We start from the raw sequence: 14,358 nt of genomic DNA on the forward strand, positions 1-14,358 counted from the left end.
TGGTTTAATTTATGAGACCTCACAGATGAACGTCAAATGAAATCATTAAACCTTCCATGATGGAATAAAATAATTATTATTAGTAGTAGTAGTTTTGTCATTGCTGCTGCTGGTGGTGGTTTTTAATGACTATGGGGATTATATAATACTTAAACTTTTCTATTCTCTTCATTTCTGATTCATTGTATTGGTCTTTATATATGGGCTCATGTTAATGTTTACATTTACATGCAGAAAATTTTCTATTATATACTCCTCCAGGATTCCTGGGTTTGGATTATTATCTGCAACAAGAATTGAGAGAACCTCAGAAACTTTAACTATGGGTTAATATAATTTCTGTACTACACAGGATAAAAGACCTTAACTGTGTTTATGACTGCTAGGTAGACTGAAAATGGATTATGAGGAGTTTATACACAACTCTTACTCTTTATCATTAATTTGCACTTTAATGAGATGGTCAAATTTTGATTTTAACAAGCCTTTTACCTTATTCAGTTACAGAGTGTCATAAAAGGCCAAAAATGCAAGCTATATTTTTAAGCATGTAACCACAAAAAATTGGAATGCTGTGAAAATCAATTTCCAGTTTAATAACACCACATTTCTGCACAGAAATAAATCCTTCATTGTTTAAAAATTGCTTTTACTTCTGCACAGATGAAATAAGTCAAAGAAGTGTAAAAGTGCATCTGAAAACTAAACTACACTCTCAGTCTTACAGTACCAGTTGAAAACTACAGTTGAACTCCTTGTTTCTGGGGACAGTCTAGAAAACAAGATTTCCAGCTGAAACACAAAGCTTGCTATGTGAAATTCTTGCAGTGGTGACAGATGCATAATTTAACACTATCTCAATAGAAGGGGTATGTGGCAGCCCCTAGTGGCACATTTTTAAAAAATATTTTCCACTGAAAATTACAACTTCAAGGCATCAGTTTATTCTGATTTGTTTCCTTCAGTAAAATGGGATAAGTTGAATTCTGACCCTTGCCTTTGGCAAGTAACTTGGTTTAGGGGAGCAAAGATACTGAAATGCACCAGTACAATCCCAAATAAATCCATGATATGAACATGTCGAACTTGTAGTCCATAGCTTAAATTTTGCTTATCAGATTTATAGCTTTAGTCACATGATATTCATCAGCAGTGATTTACTAGTTTGGCAGAAACACGAAAATGCCGAATAACCTGTTTAGAGGAAAGTGCTGCTTTCATTCCCCTGGAAAGCCACCACCCTCAGATGATACCAGCTTTGAAGGGTGCCCAGGGACAAAGCTGTCCCTACCTCATTAAGTGTGCCTCCTTCAAGAATTCGCTCTTCTCGTGGTCTGTCGCACCCTTCTTCAAAGTCTGCTCCACAGAAAGCAGAAGTGTAGAAACATTTGGTCATCATCACTGTTACTACATGGTGCTTAAGTAAAACAATCTGACATAGATGTGGCCTTAAATACACATTATTTTCCAGAAATCATTGCAAGGCTGAGCTTTAAGAGATTTGCAAGAAACACTGCAAGAAAACACCCAGATCAGCCCAACACCCATTTCTCAGGTAAAACCTCTGAGACAGATCTCTCTGCCCATCCCATTCTGTTGCAAGAGAACAGATTGTTGTAATTACCTTGACTGCTACTTTGGATTCTCCACTTCCATCTGCCAGGATGTCTACTGCAGTCCCTTCATATACCTCTCCAAAGGCTCCACTTCCTAAAAATTTGTGTAAGTTGAGTTTGTCCCGAGGGAAAGCTGGCAGTGATTCAATCTCTGCTTGAGAAGGAAGAGTGCTACAAAACAGCAATACTAGTCACTTGTTCATACCTAAGGATGTCTGAAATTCTAAAAAAATTCAAATGAAGCTGGTACTATTTGTCTCATCAGGTATATTTAAGGGGAGCTCAGGTGCGGCCTGGATGTTTTAGAAGTTACTGGAAAGAACCAGGTCTTCTTCCTCCCTGTGCACTTGTGTTTCTTGCCAGAGTGACATGAAGGATGGGCTGGGGGGGATCCAGCCTGGGCTGTGTGCCAGAGGGGCAGCATGGCAGGGCATCATTTGGAGCAGACCTGCCCTGCAGCAAACATGCACCTCTTAACTCTCTTAACCCTGAGGTTTCAGGGATCAGTGCCCTGATGTAAACTGGTCCAGGGAAGACATCTTTGATGTTTTTGTCCTTAAAATACATTTACTCTGAGGACATACCGTATGGCATAACAGGCATTGGCTAGTCCTACTGTCTCAGCCATCCCTCTGAGTTGAGCTAGTTCTTTATCTTCCTTGATAAACACTATCTGTCCAGGCAAGGCTGGTTTTCTGGATTTCAATCTTTGTTTCCATACTGGAATAGAAAAGGAGATCATTAAGTGTTTCACTCTGGAAGTAAGGTCAAGTTTTTGTAAGGACACACCCAAGTATTAGAGTTCCTTAAGCACTCCTGTGCTCTCCAGGCAGGTAACAAACAGCAAGAAATGCCTGAGGATGGAGTGAACTTCTATCCTGTCCTTCATACCAAAAATATAATAAGCCATCTCTAGGGCCTCAAGTAATGAGAAAATAAAACTTCCTCCCAGCTCCCAACCTAGGGAGGGAGCATTTCCCTAAATCTGAAGGTCAATCATTTCCCACCACCTGAACTGCCTTTCACCAAGGCTTGGCAAACCAAGGGTAAACAAAATACTCAATCACATACCAAAACCAAATACCATGACCACAGCCAAACACAGCACAACAACTCCAACCACAGAAGCAATGGCAATGATGGTGCCCATGGACATCATGTTATCTGTTAAAGAGAAAAGGAAATTTGTTTAATTATTGTGTATGCATGCAATGTCAATCCTATGCAGCGGAGCACACCTGAGAGAACCTTTCAGCTCCCTGCTATGTAAAAGTCTTTCACTGCACAAAGTTCTCTTGTAGGCTCTATGTGGATGTGTATTTGGTCAGACTAATCCTTCTCCCCCAGACTTGGGCCATTCCTGCAACCTAATGTGTACGCAGAAATAGAAAATGCTGAACTGTTTGACTACTCAAGGTGGGATTTCCAAAAGCACACACAAAGTGTAAGTCTAACATTCTGGCTGAAGGCAAGAAGCAATTCTGATATTTTTACCCAGTGGGTGAGCTTGCCTTTTTTTCAAGAATCACATCATAAAGCAGAGTTGCAGAGCCACAGAGACAAAGTGCTATAAATGAGGAGAAGCACTTTTCAGGCCCACTGTTCTGAGCAAAAGAGCCTGGATGAGCACTGGCAGCAGGGGTCACAATAAAAACATATCATTTATTACCTATTAGAGACATTATCTTTGCAGGATTATTGTTATTAAAATAGCCAGTCTCTGCTCCTAAATTAGTATGACTATTTAGAATAACAAAAAAAGGATTAACAGAATACAGAAGTAAAAGACATACCTTCACTCAAAATTATATCCACGCTAACATCACTGTATTCCCCAAGTCCCAGCATATTTGCAGCTGCTGCTCTGAACTGGAAAGTTCCTTCCAAGTTCTTGGCCTTCCATGTGCAAATACTGCCACAGGAGCCATTGTAAACCACCTCCCACGTGGACTTCACATTGCTGCTGTTGCCAGACTGTTTCCTGCAGCATGCACAGCACAACACAGGAAAGTCATTAATGCCACAAGGGCAGTTTACTGCTTCACCCCCAGCCCATTTTTTGCTTCAGTTCCATGGTTTTCACAGCATTTCTCTCTCTGCATAAAAGCTCAATCTGGTCATGGGATTCTGGCTACAGAGAAGAAAATTCTGGCATGCCATTTCAGCTATGCTAGGAACCAAACATCTTTATGTTGGGATTGGAAATTAAATACTAGAACACTTTAGACATGAAAAACTGTTCAATATATGCCTGATTCATCTGTTTCAGTATATGCCTCACAGACAAGATTTCAAAATGTTCTTATTTTGCTTTCTGGCAAAAAAACCAAAAACAAATCTACTGTGCTAGAGCTTTTTTCCCCTCCAGACCCAAGGTAATTCAGTATCTCTTGTGCATCAGGTTTCACAAGCTAAATGGGAAGCAAGTCATTGGCAGTGGAGATACCATTCTTTAGCTAACCACTTTCCCATAGTATCTGCTGACTGCTGGGTGTCTTTTTTCCTTTCCCCATTGGACTGAGATTGATTGCTTACAATAAATTCAGAGCTGATTATTCACCAAGCAAAAGAAGACCACGTACCTAAACTTGAAAGGCCATATCTGAAATATCATTTCATGTCACACAACACCGTAATACATCATGTGAAATGACCTTCATGAGCTCTCCCTTCCACTCATTCCACTCCCTTCCACTCATTCTCCCAACACACTTTAATGAAGAAAAAAGGCCAAACACTTCTAAACCAGAAAGACATGGGAAAACTTACACCCTTGGTGTGTACATGTTGCCACTAGAGCTATACGAAAAACAGAGGTTGATTAAAAGGGTTAGGCAAACATTTTCTAGAATGCTATGCAAGTGGCCTAACGTTTTTCTACCTGGTGTGAAATTCAGTCAAAACCATCAGCCTGTGTACATTCAAACTGCAAGAGAAAAGCTGACTACATTAAAAGACCACCTCAGTGAAACATTATGATTCCAGAGACAAATAAGCTGGAGTCTGGAGACCGCAGCAGCTAATGCACAGCCCTGGCACAGACCAAGGGACTGACCTTTCCTTACCCATCTGCAGAAAATCAGGTACAGAATATCTCCTGGCATATCAAAATTATTGTTTTCTCAGAGCATGCAGGTCAGTGCTCCTGCATGGTCATGGAACTGTAGGAAGCTTACAGCACCAGGAAAGTATGTCTGGGTGAAAACTTATATAGGTAAAGCATTTCCAGCTCAGAGTGCTGTCAGTGCTTAACTTTCATAAGCACAGAGAAAGAAATAATGGCTGAGTTTAGAAAATTGCTTCCCTCCATCAGTAATGACTTCAAACAATCACTGGAATATTTCAGAAGATAGATTCTCCTAGTTTTAAAATAATGCATTAATTAAACTTTGCACTGACTGCTTTAAAGGAATCTCTCCAGAGTCATGGTCAAAAAATTAGAAATTCAAAGTCACTGCCCACAGCAATATACTCTAACCTGCTCAATCAGCCCTTCCAATGCCAGTGCAGGAATAAGAGTGAGCTGGCACTCTAGTGTGACATCAGTAGCCCAGGCAATTGGAATTTGATTACAGAGCACTTTAAAAATTATGCAGTCATCCCACATGGGTGGGAAGACTTTCTTTCTGGCAATATTCTTTCAGTCCTCTGAACACTAATATATTTATGCATATATATTAGCCAAAAATACATACTACATGTAAGATTTGTGATTTGAAATTCTCTCCAAATCTTCTAGTTCACTGACATAGATCTAAATATATAATTGTATTTCAAGATTACTCTGAAAATGTTGTTCTGTGTTTTCCAGAAATTTTCTGGAAATTATGGGTTCTTGGTTTATCTAAGACAGAGATCCCAATGGGAAGAGCCTTTCTGATTATATACATTTCATTCTTCCCATCAGAGCAAACCTGAAAAGCCCAGCACACCCAGATTTGTTCTGGGCTGTTACCTATGGGAAGAGTGCCTCATGCATTGCTTACCTGCCCTCTAAGATATAGTATATCAGTTTGCTTCCATTGTCCTCAGCCTTTTCCCACTGTAGAGAGTTTTTGGAGTCTTCGGCTTTTTTAGGAACTCCTGGCTTACTGGGAACACCAGCTTAAGCCAAACAGAGAAGAAACAGAATGCTTAAAATGTGTTTGTAGCATGACAAAGGGCCAACAGGCACAGAGAAAAATCTGATGCACACATGAGTGTTTAGACATACAAAAGGAAAGAGGGTCTATATTAATAATCCTCAGAGAGAATGAATCCTTGGCTTTCTCTTTGTGATGGATGAATCCTAAAATTTTTACCCACATACAGCCTTTCACCAGTAATGAGTTTGTTTGAAAAATGAATAACACAATACCATACATTCAGATGTAATGTATGGTATTGTGTTATTCATTTTTCAAACAAACAGAACTATTGGGTCTTAGTATAAGAAAATTCACTGCTAAATTTTTGAAAATATTATGTTTAATGTTCACATCCTGTAAAGTCTTAAAATCTTGTTATGCTATGTTAAGTGCTTACCTGTAGTTTTAAAGCTTGTGGAAGTAGAAGTGCTTTTCAATCCTGTGACATAAACTACTGTGACTCTTACAAAGTAGTTGGTCCAAGGAAGAGTTCCTGTGAGGTTGCATTTGTAAACAAGATTTCCTATGCATGTAGTGTTCACAGGAGAAAACCAGTCACTTTTTGTTGGCCACTAGAGAAATAAAATATCATTATGGTCAACTTTCTGCTGAAAGTGTGTCACAGTTCTATTCCTGGGTAGATCAACTACTTTGCCACCTCTTAATATCATAGTGGAAATATGACGCAGGTGCTCTTTCAACCATGGGACTTTGTCCTCTCAGAGACCAAGGACACAAACCCTAATTTTCTTCTTTGTTTTCAGGAGACCTACAAGTCCTGGCAGTAACAAAGAATAACAGATTAAGTGCCTGCTTTACATGGCCAAAAGGAGCCTTCCCCTTATATTTCTGGATCATTGTGCCCATGAGTTCAGCTTGACATGATGCAATTGAAAGGAGGTGGTGGGTTAGTGGAATTGTGATGTGACATTTATTTTAGGGCAGGGAAATGTTTGGTGTAGGTCTATTGAATCTGATTCTCTATAGTAAAGAATCTGCATGATCCAGTTTAGGACATGAATTTTTCCGCGTCCAGTGGTTCAGGTGTTGAAGTCTGAAGTTTCCATGCATGCTGCTCTCACTGCAGCCCTTACTCCTTACTTCTTGGACCTGGTCTTCTCTCTGGCATTTTCTCCTAACTTCTGTCACAGGAAAATAAATCCAGATACGAGGTTGTAGCTAATATTTACTGCTGAAAAACCTTTTCTTCTTTTTCTTGTGCAGGGCAGACATAGGATTTGCAACTGCAAACCCAGTTGGGGCAGGGCAGTGAGGAAACAGGGATAGGACTGCTGAAACAGGAGACTCAGAAGGAATTCTGGTGAGGTCATCCAGGATGTCCTTTGGCACTATGGAGCACTAAATGCTACAGCTGCACTCCTCCTTGTTCCTGGCAAATGCTGACTCCATCCTGCCCCTGCTGAGCAGCTAAGACTGACATCACCATGCCCAAATTATCCACTGAGACTCATCATGTACATCCTGCCACCCACCCTGTCCTGCTTACCAGGGCAGAGTAGGTTAAATTTTCTCTGATCTGAAAACCCCAAAACTTAGAGGTATTTTTACCTTATGCAGCTCAAACCAGAAGCTGTTTTCACTGATGTGCAGAGGAGCTCTCCATTCTAGCTGGAAACTGGTGTTTCTGGGGACTACGTTGATAGGTGCAGCTGGAGTCTCAAATGTTTTTGCAATGATAGGGACACTTTCAGAAAACCAGTCCTCATCAGGATGAAAAGCAAGAACCTAGTAAGGCAATGGATGAACTGTACAATACCAGAGCAGTTGGAAAGGCAGCTTTGCTTTAGCAGCACCAAGTGTTTGGAAGACTAACATTTCAAACAAGACAGTATTCAGGCAATAGAGATTAAGGTGTAGAAAGATTCTGTCCCTCATAGCTGCAAGGTTATATACCTTCAGGCTGAAAGTTCATGTCCAGGAGTACCCTTCCTCAGAAACTCTTCTTAGTTTCCCATCTCAGATTTCTACCAAGTCCCTTCTCTTTCTAGATCTTTCTTAAATGCCACACACACTTACACAGCCATGCAGATGTCTCATAACATATGAGGCAGTGTTTTAGAACCACAGAAACACAAAGTCAAGAAGTCAAGAAGTGCCTTAGCACATTGCTTTTCACTAAGCCACAGGCTTATATGAACAGTTAGGTATGCATACTTGCATACACACATACAGGTATTTAGGTATGTGTGTGTATATATATTTCCCATTATATTATCCAAATCATTTACAAAAGCCCAAAATCAAATTAGGATCTACAGATCCCCTCCTGCCATCATCTGAATGTTCTCCCAACTGTGTAAATCACTCTATTTGTGATACCCAGTGCACATTCTGCAGACAACATATTTACTTGGTTACTTTTGAAAATGTCACTCTGATCATAGACCTGCTGTCCAGATTAACTATATTTTTCAGCTTTTATCTGTAAAGGGAGAAGTAGCAAATTTTGTTCTTATGAATCCACGTTGCATACTTTTATTTGTCTACTTTGCAGAAGAGAAGTCTAAAGATTTGCAGGTTGAACAGACTAGTAAAACTACTTGCAATGATACCTTGAAGGAATTATTTGTTCCAGGTTGGAGCCCACTGACAGACCAGGCAAGCACCTCATTTGAAAATTCACTTTTTCGCAATGGTGTCGCTGGGACGGGAGGCAACAAATTGACAGAGATCTGATAGCGGATGGATTCAAGAGGTCCATTTGGCTTCAGAGGTTCACTCCAGGATATGTTGATGGTGGTGTCAGACAAAACTAATATTTTAATAGTGCTAACTGCCTCTGGTACTGAAACAGAAAGAAAAATTAATCTCCCTTTTACAGTAGTCAAGAAATGTCACCAAGGAAAGAAAAGAAAGAAGGATGTATGTGTTTCACTCACAGGACTGAAACTCTACATGTGTAAAACTCATAATTCTGGTATAGTCAGTCAGCTGAAGACAATTTCAAAATATTTTGAGGGATTTTTAGTATTTTCTTGGCTATCTCAATATCCAAGCAGACAAAAAACCAAAAAAAAACTGAACAACAGGAAAACATATATATATATATATACACACACACACACATATATATATATACACACACACACCTCTATATTTATAGTCATATCACTGAATTCATGTTCCCTCTTAGCTTCCTAATCAGGGTCTCAGATGTGAGTTTAATATGGTGTTTACTTGAATATGCACACACACGCACAAAAAAAACCAAAACTGTGCACTATTTCAATTGGAAAGTCTTTTCTTGAATGGAAACTTATAAGGGAAGAAAATCCATTATTTCATATAATTTAAATTTTTTTCTCAGAAACAGTCTGGCTGAGCTGTGTAAGGAAGAAATTGAGTTGCTGGTCAGATGTCCATACCAGCTGGTTACTCACTAATTGTTCTGGAAAAAGGAACCCTTCCTTTGAAGCTTTAAGATCACAGACTTTGTAATGGTATATGGCATGTCCCTACTCTGTATAAAAAATTCTTTATTTCCTATTGAGCTGTCCAGAGAGGTAAAAAGTTAACAAGTCATTACACGATTTATGTTCCCAACATATCAAAATGATGAGTCCATATGTTTTAATTCATATCCTAGTAGCAAGACTAGAGATTATTTAATGAAATATACAGAAACTAGACTAGGAAAGGACAAATTTCTTATTTGTCTAGCTAAAGCATATGTGGAGTAAGAGTGACACTCTGTGGCAAGAGCAATGCATTGTCTTCCTCTTTTTTCATTCTCTCTACCTTGCTATTTGATGGAAAGCACAAATTATTCCAAGCTTCTTTCACTTCATTAGAGAATTGAGAAAAAGGCATTGAGGGAATTCACACAGCTTCAGAGGTGTTAAATAGTGTACACACTTCAAGAGGCTCTAGCAGCATCTGATTACAATTTAAACTGGCAGTTACATTCATGAAATTGAGAACATAAGTGTCAGGACACATATACCTTCTATTTACAGCTGGCTGGAAGTTTTTCAACAAATTTGAAAAGCTCGGAATGCTGATACAAATACCTATTCAAAATACTCAGGGTTTGTAAGCTGGGGTGGGGTGAAGGTTTTTTGTTGGTTTGCTTTGCTTTTTGTCTAAGACTTGATTTTCATCCAGATTTTTCATTTTGTCCCAACTAGAGAAACCTGTTCTGAGTTTCATATTTCATTTTAACATGAGACTAAAAAATTCCATTTGAGTGGAGCAATCCAGTCTCCCATTTTATAATCTACCTTTATGTTTCATCACTGAAAGGATGTACATTGCTGCAGCCTAGCACAGTTTCCCATACAAAAAAAAAAAATTATGTCAATCCTTTCCACATACAAATAATATATAATGTTATTAAATCTATTAAATCACACAAATTTTATATTACAGATGTGGAATTCCATGTAAAGAATTGAAATCTACTGATAGAAGGCTAGAATTGTTGGGTGTTTGGGGGTGTTCATTTTACTCCATAGGAAGATTGAATCATCAAGGTTGGAAGAGACTTTTCAGATCATTAAGCCCAGCTGTCAACCAGAACTACCACTGTAACCACTAAACCACATACCCAACACCAGGTGCCTCTTAAACACCTCCAGGGATGGTGAATCCACCACCACTCACTGGGAAACATATTCCAGTGCCTGACCACCTGAACAGTGTGAACATTTTTTCTGATATCTAATCTGAATCTCCCATCTCAGGTAAAGGCCATTGCCTCCAGTCCTCTCACTGCAGGCAAGGTAGAAGAGACCAGCTCACAATATTCAGGAGATCCACATAGGATGGGAGCATATTTGCTTGATGTTGCAGATGCTAAGGGATCTGACTGTTAAGAGAAAAATACCCAGCATAGTTGAACTAGAGAACTCTGAAAGTGTAGCATGTCTGGATTCCATGAGAAGGGTTGTAATATGCCTTCACCTCTTGTTTCACTTCCACTTGAAAGATGAAAAGAAGCTCACCTTAAACAGAGGGTTTTTAAGGGGAAAAATGTGACTGCTCCCAGGATAAAAACCAGGGAATGATCTGTGCATAAGAGAAGCCACTGGCAGCTCACAGGTGATGCTCTCCTCTGGACAATGGCAGCAAAAAGAGAGGCTGATTATTCTATGAATGAACCCTTAAAGAAACCTTTAAAGAGTGCATCCCTAAGGAAAGAAAAAGGGAAATCAGGACTCCTGGCATGTACTTGTTGCCAGGTATTCTGGATAAAATGTTTTCTTGGGCACAGTTGATCGCTGGGGAAAGAGACATTGAGGAAAGTAAGAAAAATGCAGTGGCGGCTGTCCATGCTTTAATTCCAGTTATTCCATCAACTTCTGAAGCAGCCAAAATGCACAGAGAGGTAAAAAGAAGTAAAGGGAAACTTTAGGAGTCCTGCTGTGGCTCCCTCACTGCATGTCATGGCAATATTCACATGCACAGCTGTGCAGCACAGCTCTGTGCCAGCCACAGCCAGCCCTGATGCAGCCAGGCTAAGGGAGCCAGTGCCCAAGGGCTCTGTGCCTCTCAGTTTTACTCCCTTACCCTCTCTAAAAAAAAAAAAAAAAGAACTGCTCCAACTCTGCAGAACAAAACCCAGGCAAAAAAACTCATGAAGATGGGGGCCACAGTATTCCCATATCCCAGTGAGTTCCACACCAAGTATCCCTAGGTACCACCTCTGCAGTCTTTCAGCAAAACACAGATACGCTGTAGACTTGGCTATAATTCTAACTTGCTGACTTAGGAATTAAGAGAGGTGCCTGATGGCTCTGCAAATGAAGAGTTTATGTGGATCAAGCTGACACTGGCTGCTGACACCAGGCACAACAGACCAAAACTGACACAACAGAAGAGCAAGCACTATGTACACCATGGGGAATAGCTACCCCTCATAATGGCTTTCCATGTTTCAGCAAGGGACTTCAGTAAAAGCACAGAGAAAGTTATCTGCAGAGGAGCACAAAGACAGCTCCTCATAAAGACAAATGTACATGTACAGAATTGCACATGCAAAACAAGAAAAAGTGCTGAGCAAGGAAGTTCTATTGGGCTGGGCTGCAACATATGCAAAAGCATAACATGAACCTTTTGCATGATCCTTCTCTTTCTGGAAAACATCAAGAGCTTCAAGAAAACTGGCACAGCAGCTGCCCCACAGCTGCAAACGTGTAGGGTGAAGCAAGGAATGAGTAGAATCATCTTCCTGACCTAACTGAGGTATTTACAAGCACAGGAGACATCCAGCTCAGACTGTAGTATTCCCAAAGAACAAGGACTGAACGGGCACATCAAAATTCTTGAAATCAACTGAAAATGACCTGTTTTCATTCAGGCCAAAAGTAAAAATGAAGTGTTGCCTTTTCAGCCTGGTTCACAACAAAATAAATCTGCATTACACTTAGAAACAGCAATCATGAGAGCAACATCAAGCCAAGGGAAACAATCTTAATGCTGAATGAATATATAACACAGATATTTAAACATACATAATCACACCTACATTCAAACACAACTTACTTAAAGGTGTGGTTCAAGGCAGAAACTGCAACTGTTTAGCCACTTTTAACCGTAATTTATCTTTCCTCAGGAAGCAAATAAGCCAAAGCATTGAAGAATATATACAAATCTATTGAATGACTCATACAAATTCATCAAGTCTGTTTGCCAAAACCTTGTGAAGATCTACCTAGGTTATATTTTAATCAGATTGTTTGTCCACTTTCTGATTTTCAGCCCAAACCCGCATACATCTTCCTCTGAGATGAGAACTCAGTTCAAATTCAGATTAAAATATGAAACAAACCTCCAAATAGAGTTGTGCCAACTGTGCCTTCTCCCACAGGCAGCACTTCCTCTTCTGAATAGTAGTTTTTCACTGCAACTTGTATGGCATAACTCGAAAATGGCTGTAGGTTCTCTAAGACAGCAATAGGATCCTGATATTCCTGTAAGTCCAAATCAGATAATAAACATGCAATCTTAGAAAAGAGAGACATATGTCAACCCAATCATCTGTCAATGAAATGTGTGGTTAAAAAGTAATACTGTGGTGTTTTTGCATTGTAAAACACTTTAGTGTTAAAAAAAAAATGTTTGAATCACAGTTTTGGTAATAGGTCCCTACAGAAAGAAAGTACATACCAAAAAACAAGACAAAAAGAAGGGGGGCTCTTGCACAAAGGAAAAACTAAGGTATCTACCACTTACTAAATACCATAGAGAAAGGACAGTTACTGTTGGGATGCAGAAATGGAAAAACTTGCTGACAGAAAGCTACAGAATGGTTCATAAAGTCACTAGAAGCGACATCACATTCCCGGTTTATAGATGGTATCACATGCATTTCTGTGTGAAGTAGCCATACCAATATTTTTTGCTGTGGAGTAGACAAACATTGCCTTGAGTTCCTGCAGATGTTTGTCATTTGTCTGGAAAATACCAGGTATGTTGGCGTAGGCTGGGATATGCCAGGGCAGAGCTGCTGTGGTGTGAGAGATGGCAAGCTTAATGTAAAACTGGTGTTAGTTGTAGCAAGGATAGTAGGTTTCTCAGTGTCTGGCAAGAGAATCAGGCATCTTTTATCTAGGAAAGACATTAAAAGATTAAAAGTTAAAATTATGGCTGGACCAATGCAAACTTGCATGGGATTCTGCCACCATTCATAAGAGAAAGCACAACTACAAAGTATTTTTTCTGCTCTCACAAAGAGAAACAGAAGAAAATTCTGCCTGAAACAACTTTATTTGATTACTTTCGTGGACACAAAAACAGTGATCCTCAGAGAAACTCTTATTTATCTTTGACAAGATACAAGTTTAATAAAGAATTTAAGTTCTTCTTGAAGTAGAAGACGTAGATGTACAATTTGCTACTTCTTTGTAGGAGGTGTAGCAAATTGCAGTTGCTGTGTTGTTAGGGCAGCACATATTGATGAGCCCAAACTTGCCTGTAACAGGAAAGACAGATACACTGCATAGACATTGCCTTTCTCTAGCAATTAAATGTTATCTGCTTTTTCTTCCAGACAGCTTTCCATGTGTAATGTAACAACAGATAATGAGAGACAAATGTGGGAAGTAGAAAAGGAGTCTGGAGGAGAAAACAGTATAAAACTACACTGACAGTTACTGAAAAGTAACAAAAGAAAATTGATGCACTTTCTAAAACAAAATAAAAATATATTAAATGGACTTCCTGCTAAGAAGTAAGAAATTTAGGCATGTGCACAGGGAAGAAGGTACAAGGACCAATTCTTGCCCTTAGGCCACAACAACTGACCTCATAGTTAAGATCTTTTGTCCCAAAGCGAGCAACCCTGCCATTGCTATCAAAGTCAGGTTCATGCATATTCCTCCAAATGCATTTGCAGCTGTCAATGTAAATTAGAAAATCTCTGTGGGGATCTCTGGATAGGAATAATCTATTTGGACTGAAATTTGGTTCTTCCCTTTCTGCACCAGCCAAGCCTGGGGCTCTTGCACGAAACCCTGTCCCTGGGGATAGGGATTGGCACATTCTGTACCAGGGCCAAACCAGGCTCCTACATCAAAGCCAAGCCCACACAGATCTCATGAGAACAAACATGCCCGAAGTGTTGGCAAGAATAGCCTGAGCATTGGTCAGAGCAG

General features: G+C 39.7%; 1 protein-coding gene across 1 annotated transcript in view; it reads right to left on the reverse strand.

Annotated features, from left to right (window-relative positions):
• ROS1 (ROS proto-oncogene 1, receptor tyrosine kinase) overlaps window positions 1-14,358 on the reverse strand; it is a 67,730-nt gene that overhangs the window by 19,366 nt on the left and 34,006 nt on the right. Inside the window, exons 28-38 of the mRNA XM_054630068.2 lie at window positions 13,095-13,312; window positions 12,534-12,675; window positions 8,317-8,549; window positions 7,313-7,489; window positions 6,141-6,315; window positions 5,603-5,720; window positions 3,410-3,597; window positions 2,688-2,780; window positions 2,201-2,336; window positions 1,625-1,787; window positions 1,292-1,356 (exon numbers count right to left, since the gene is read on the reverse strand). Of these exons, the coding sequence (XP_054486043.2) occupies window positions 1,292-1,356; window positions 1,625-1,787; window positions 2,201-2,336; window positions 2,688-2,780; window positions 3,410-3,597; window positions 5,603-5,720; window positions 6,141-6,315; window positions 7,313-7,489; window positions 8,317-8,549; window positions 12,534-12,675; window positions 13,095-13,312 (1,708 nt within the window). The remainder of the gene's footprint in view (window positions 1-1,291; window positions 1,357-1,624; window positions 1,788-2,200; window positions 2,337-2,687; window positions 2,781-3,409; window positions 3,598-5,602; window positions 5,721-6,140; window positions 6,316-7,312; window positions 7,490-8,316; window positions 8,550-12,533; window positions 12,676-13,094; window positions 13,313-14,358) is intronic.

This window comes from Agelaius phoeniceus, chromosome 3 (genome assembly GCF_051311805.1).
Source record: "Agelaius phoeniceus isolate bAgePho1 chromosome 3, bAgePho1.hap1, whole genome shotgun sequence".
NCBI lineage: Eukaryota > Metazoa > Chordata > Aves > Passeriformes > Icteridae > Agelaius > Agelaius phoeniceus.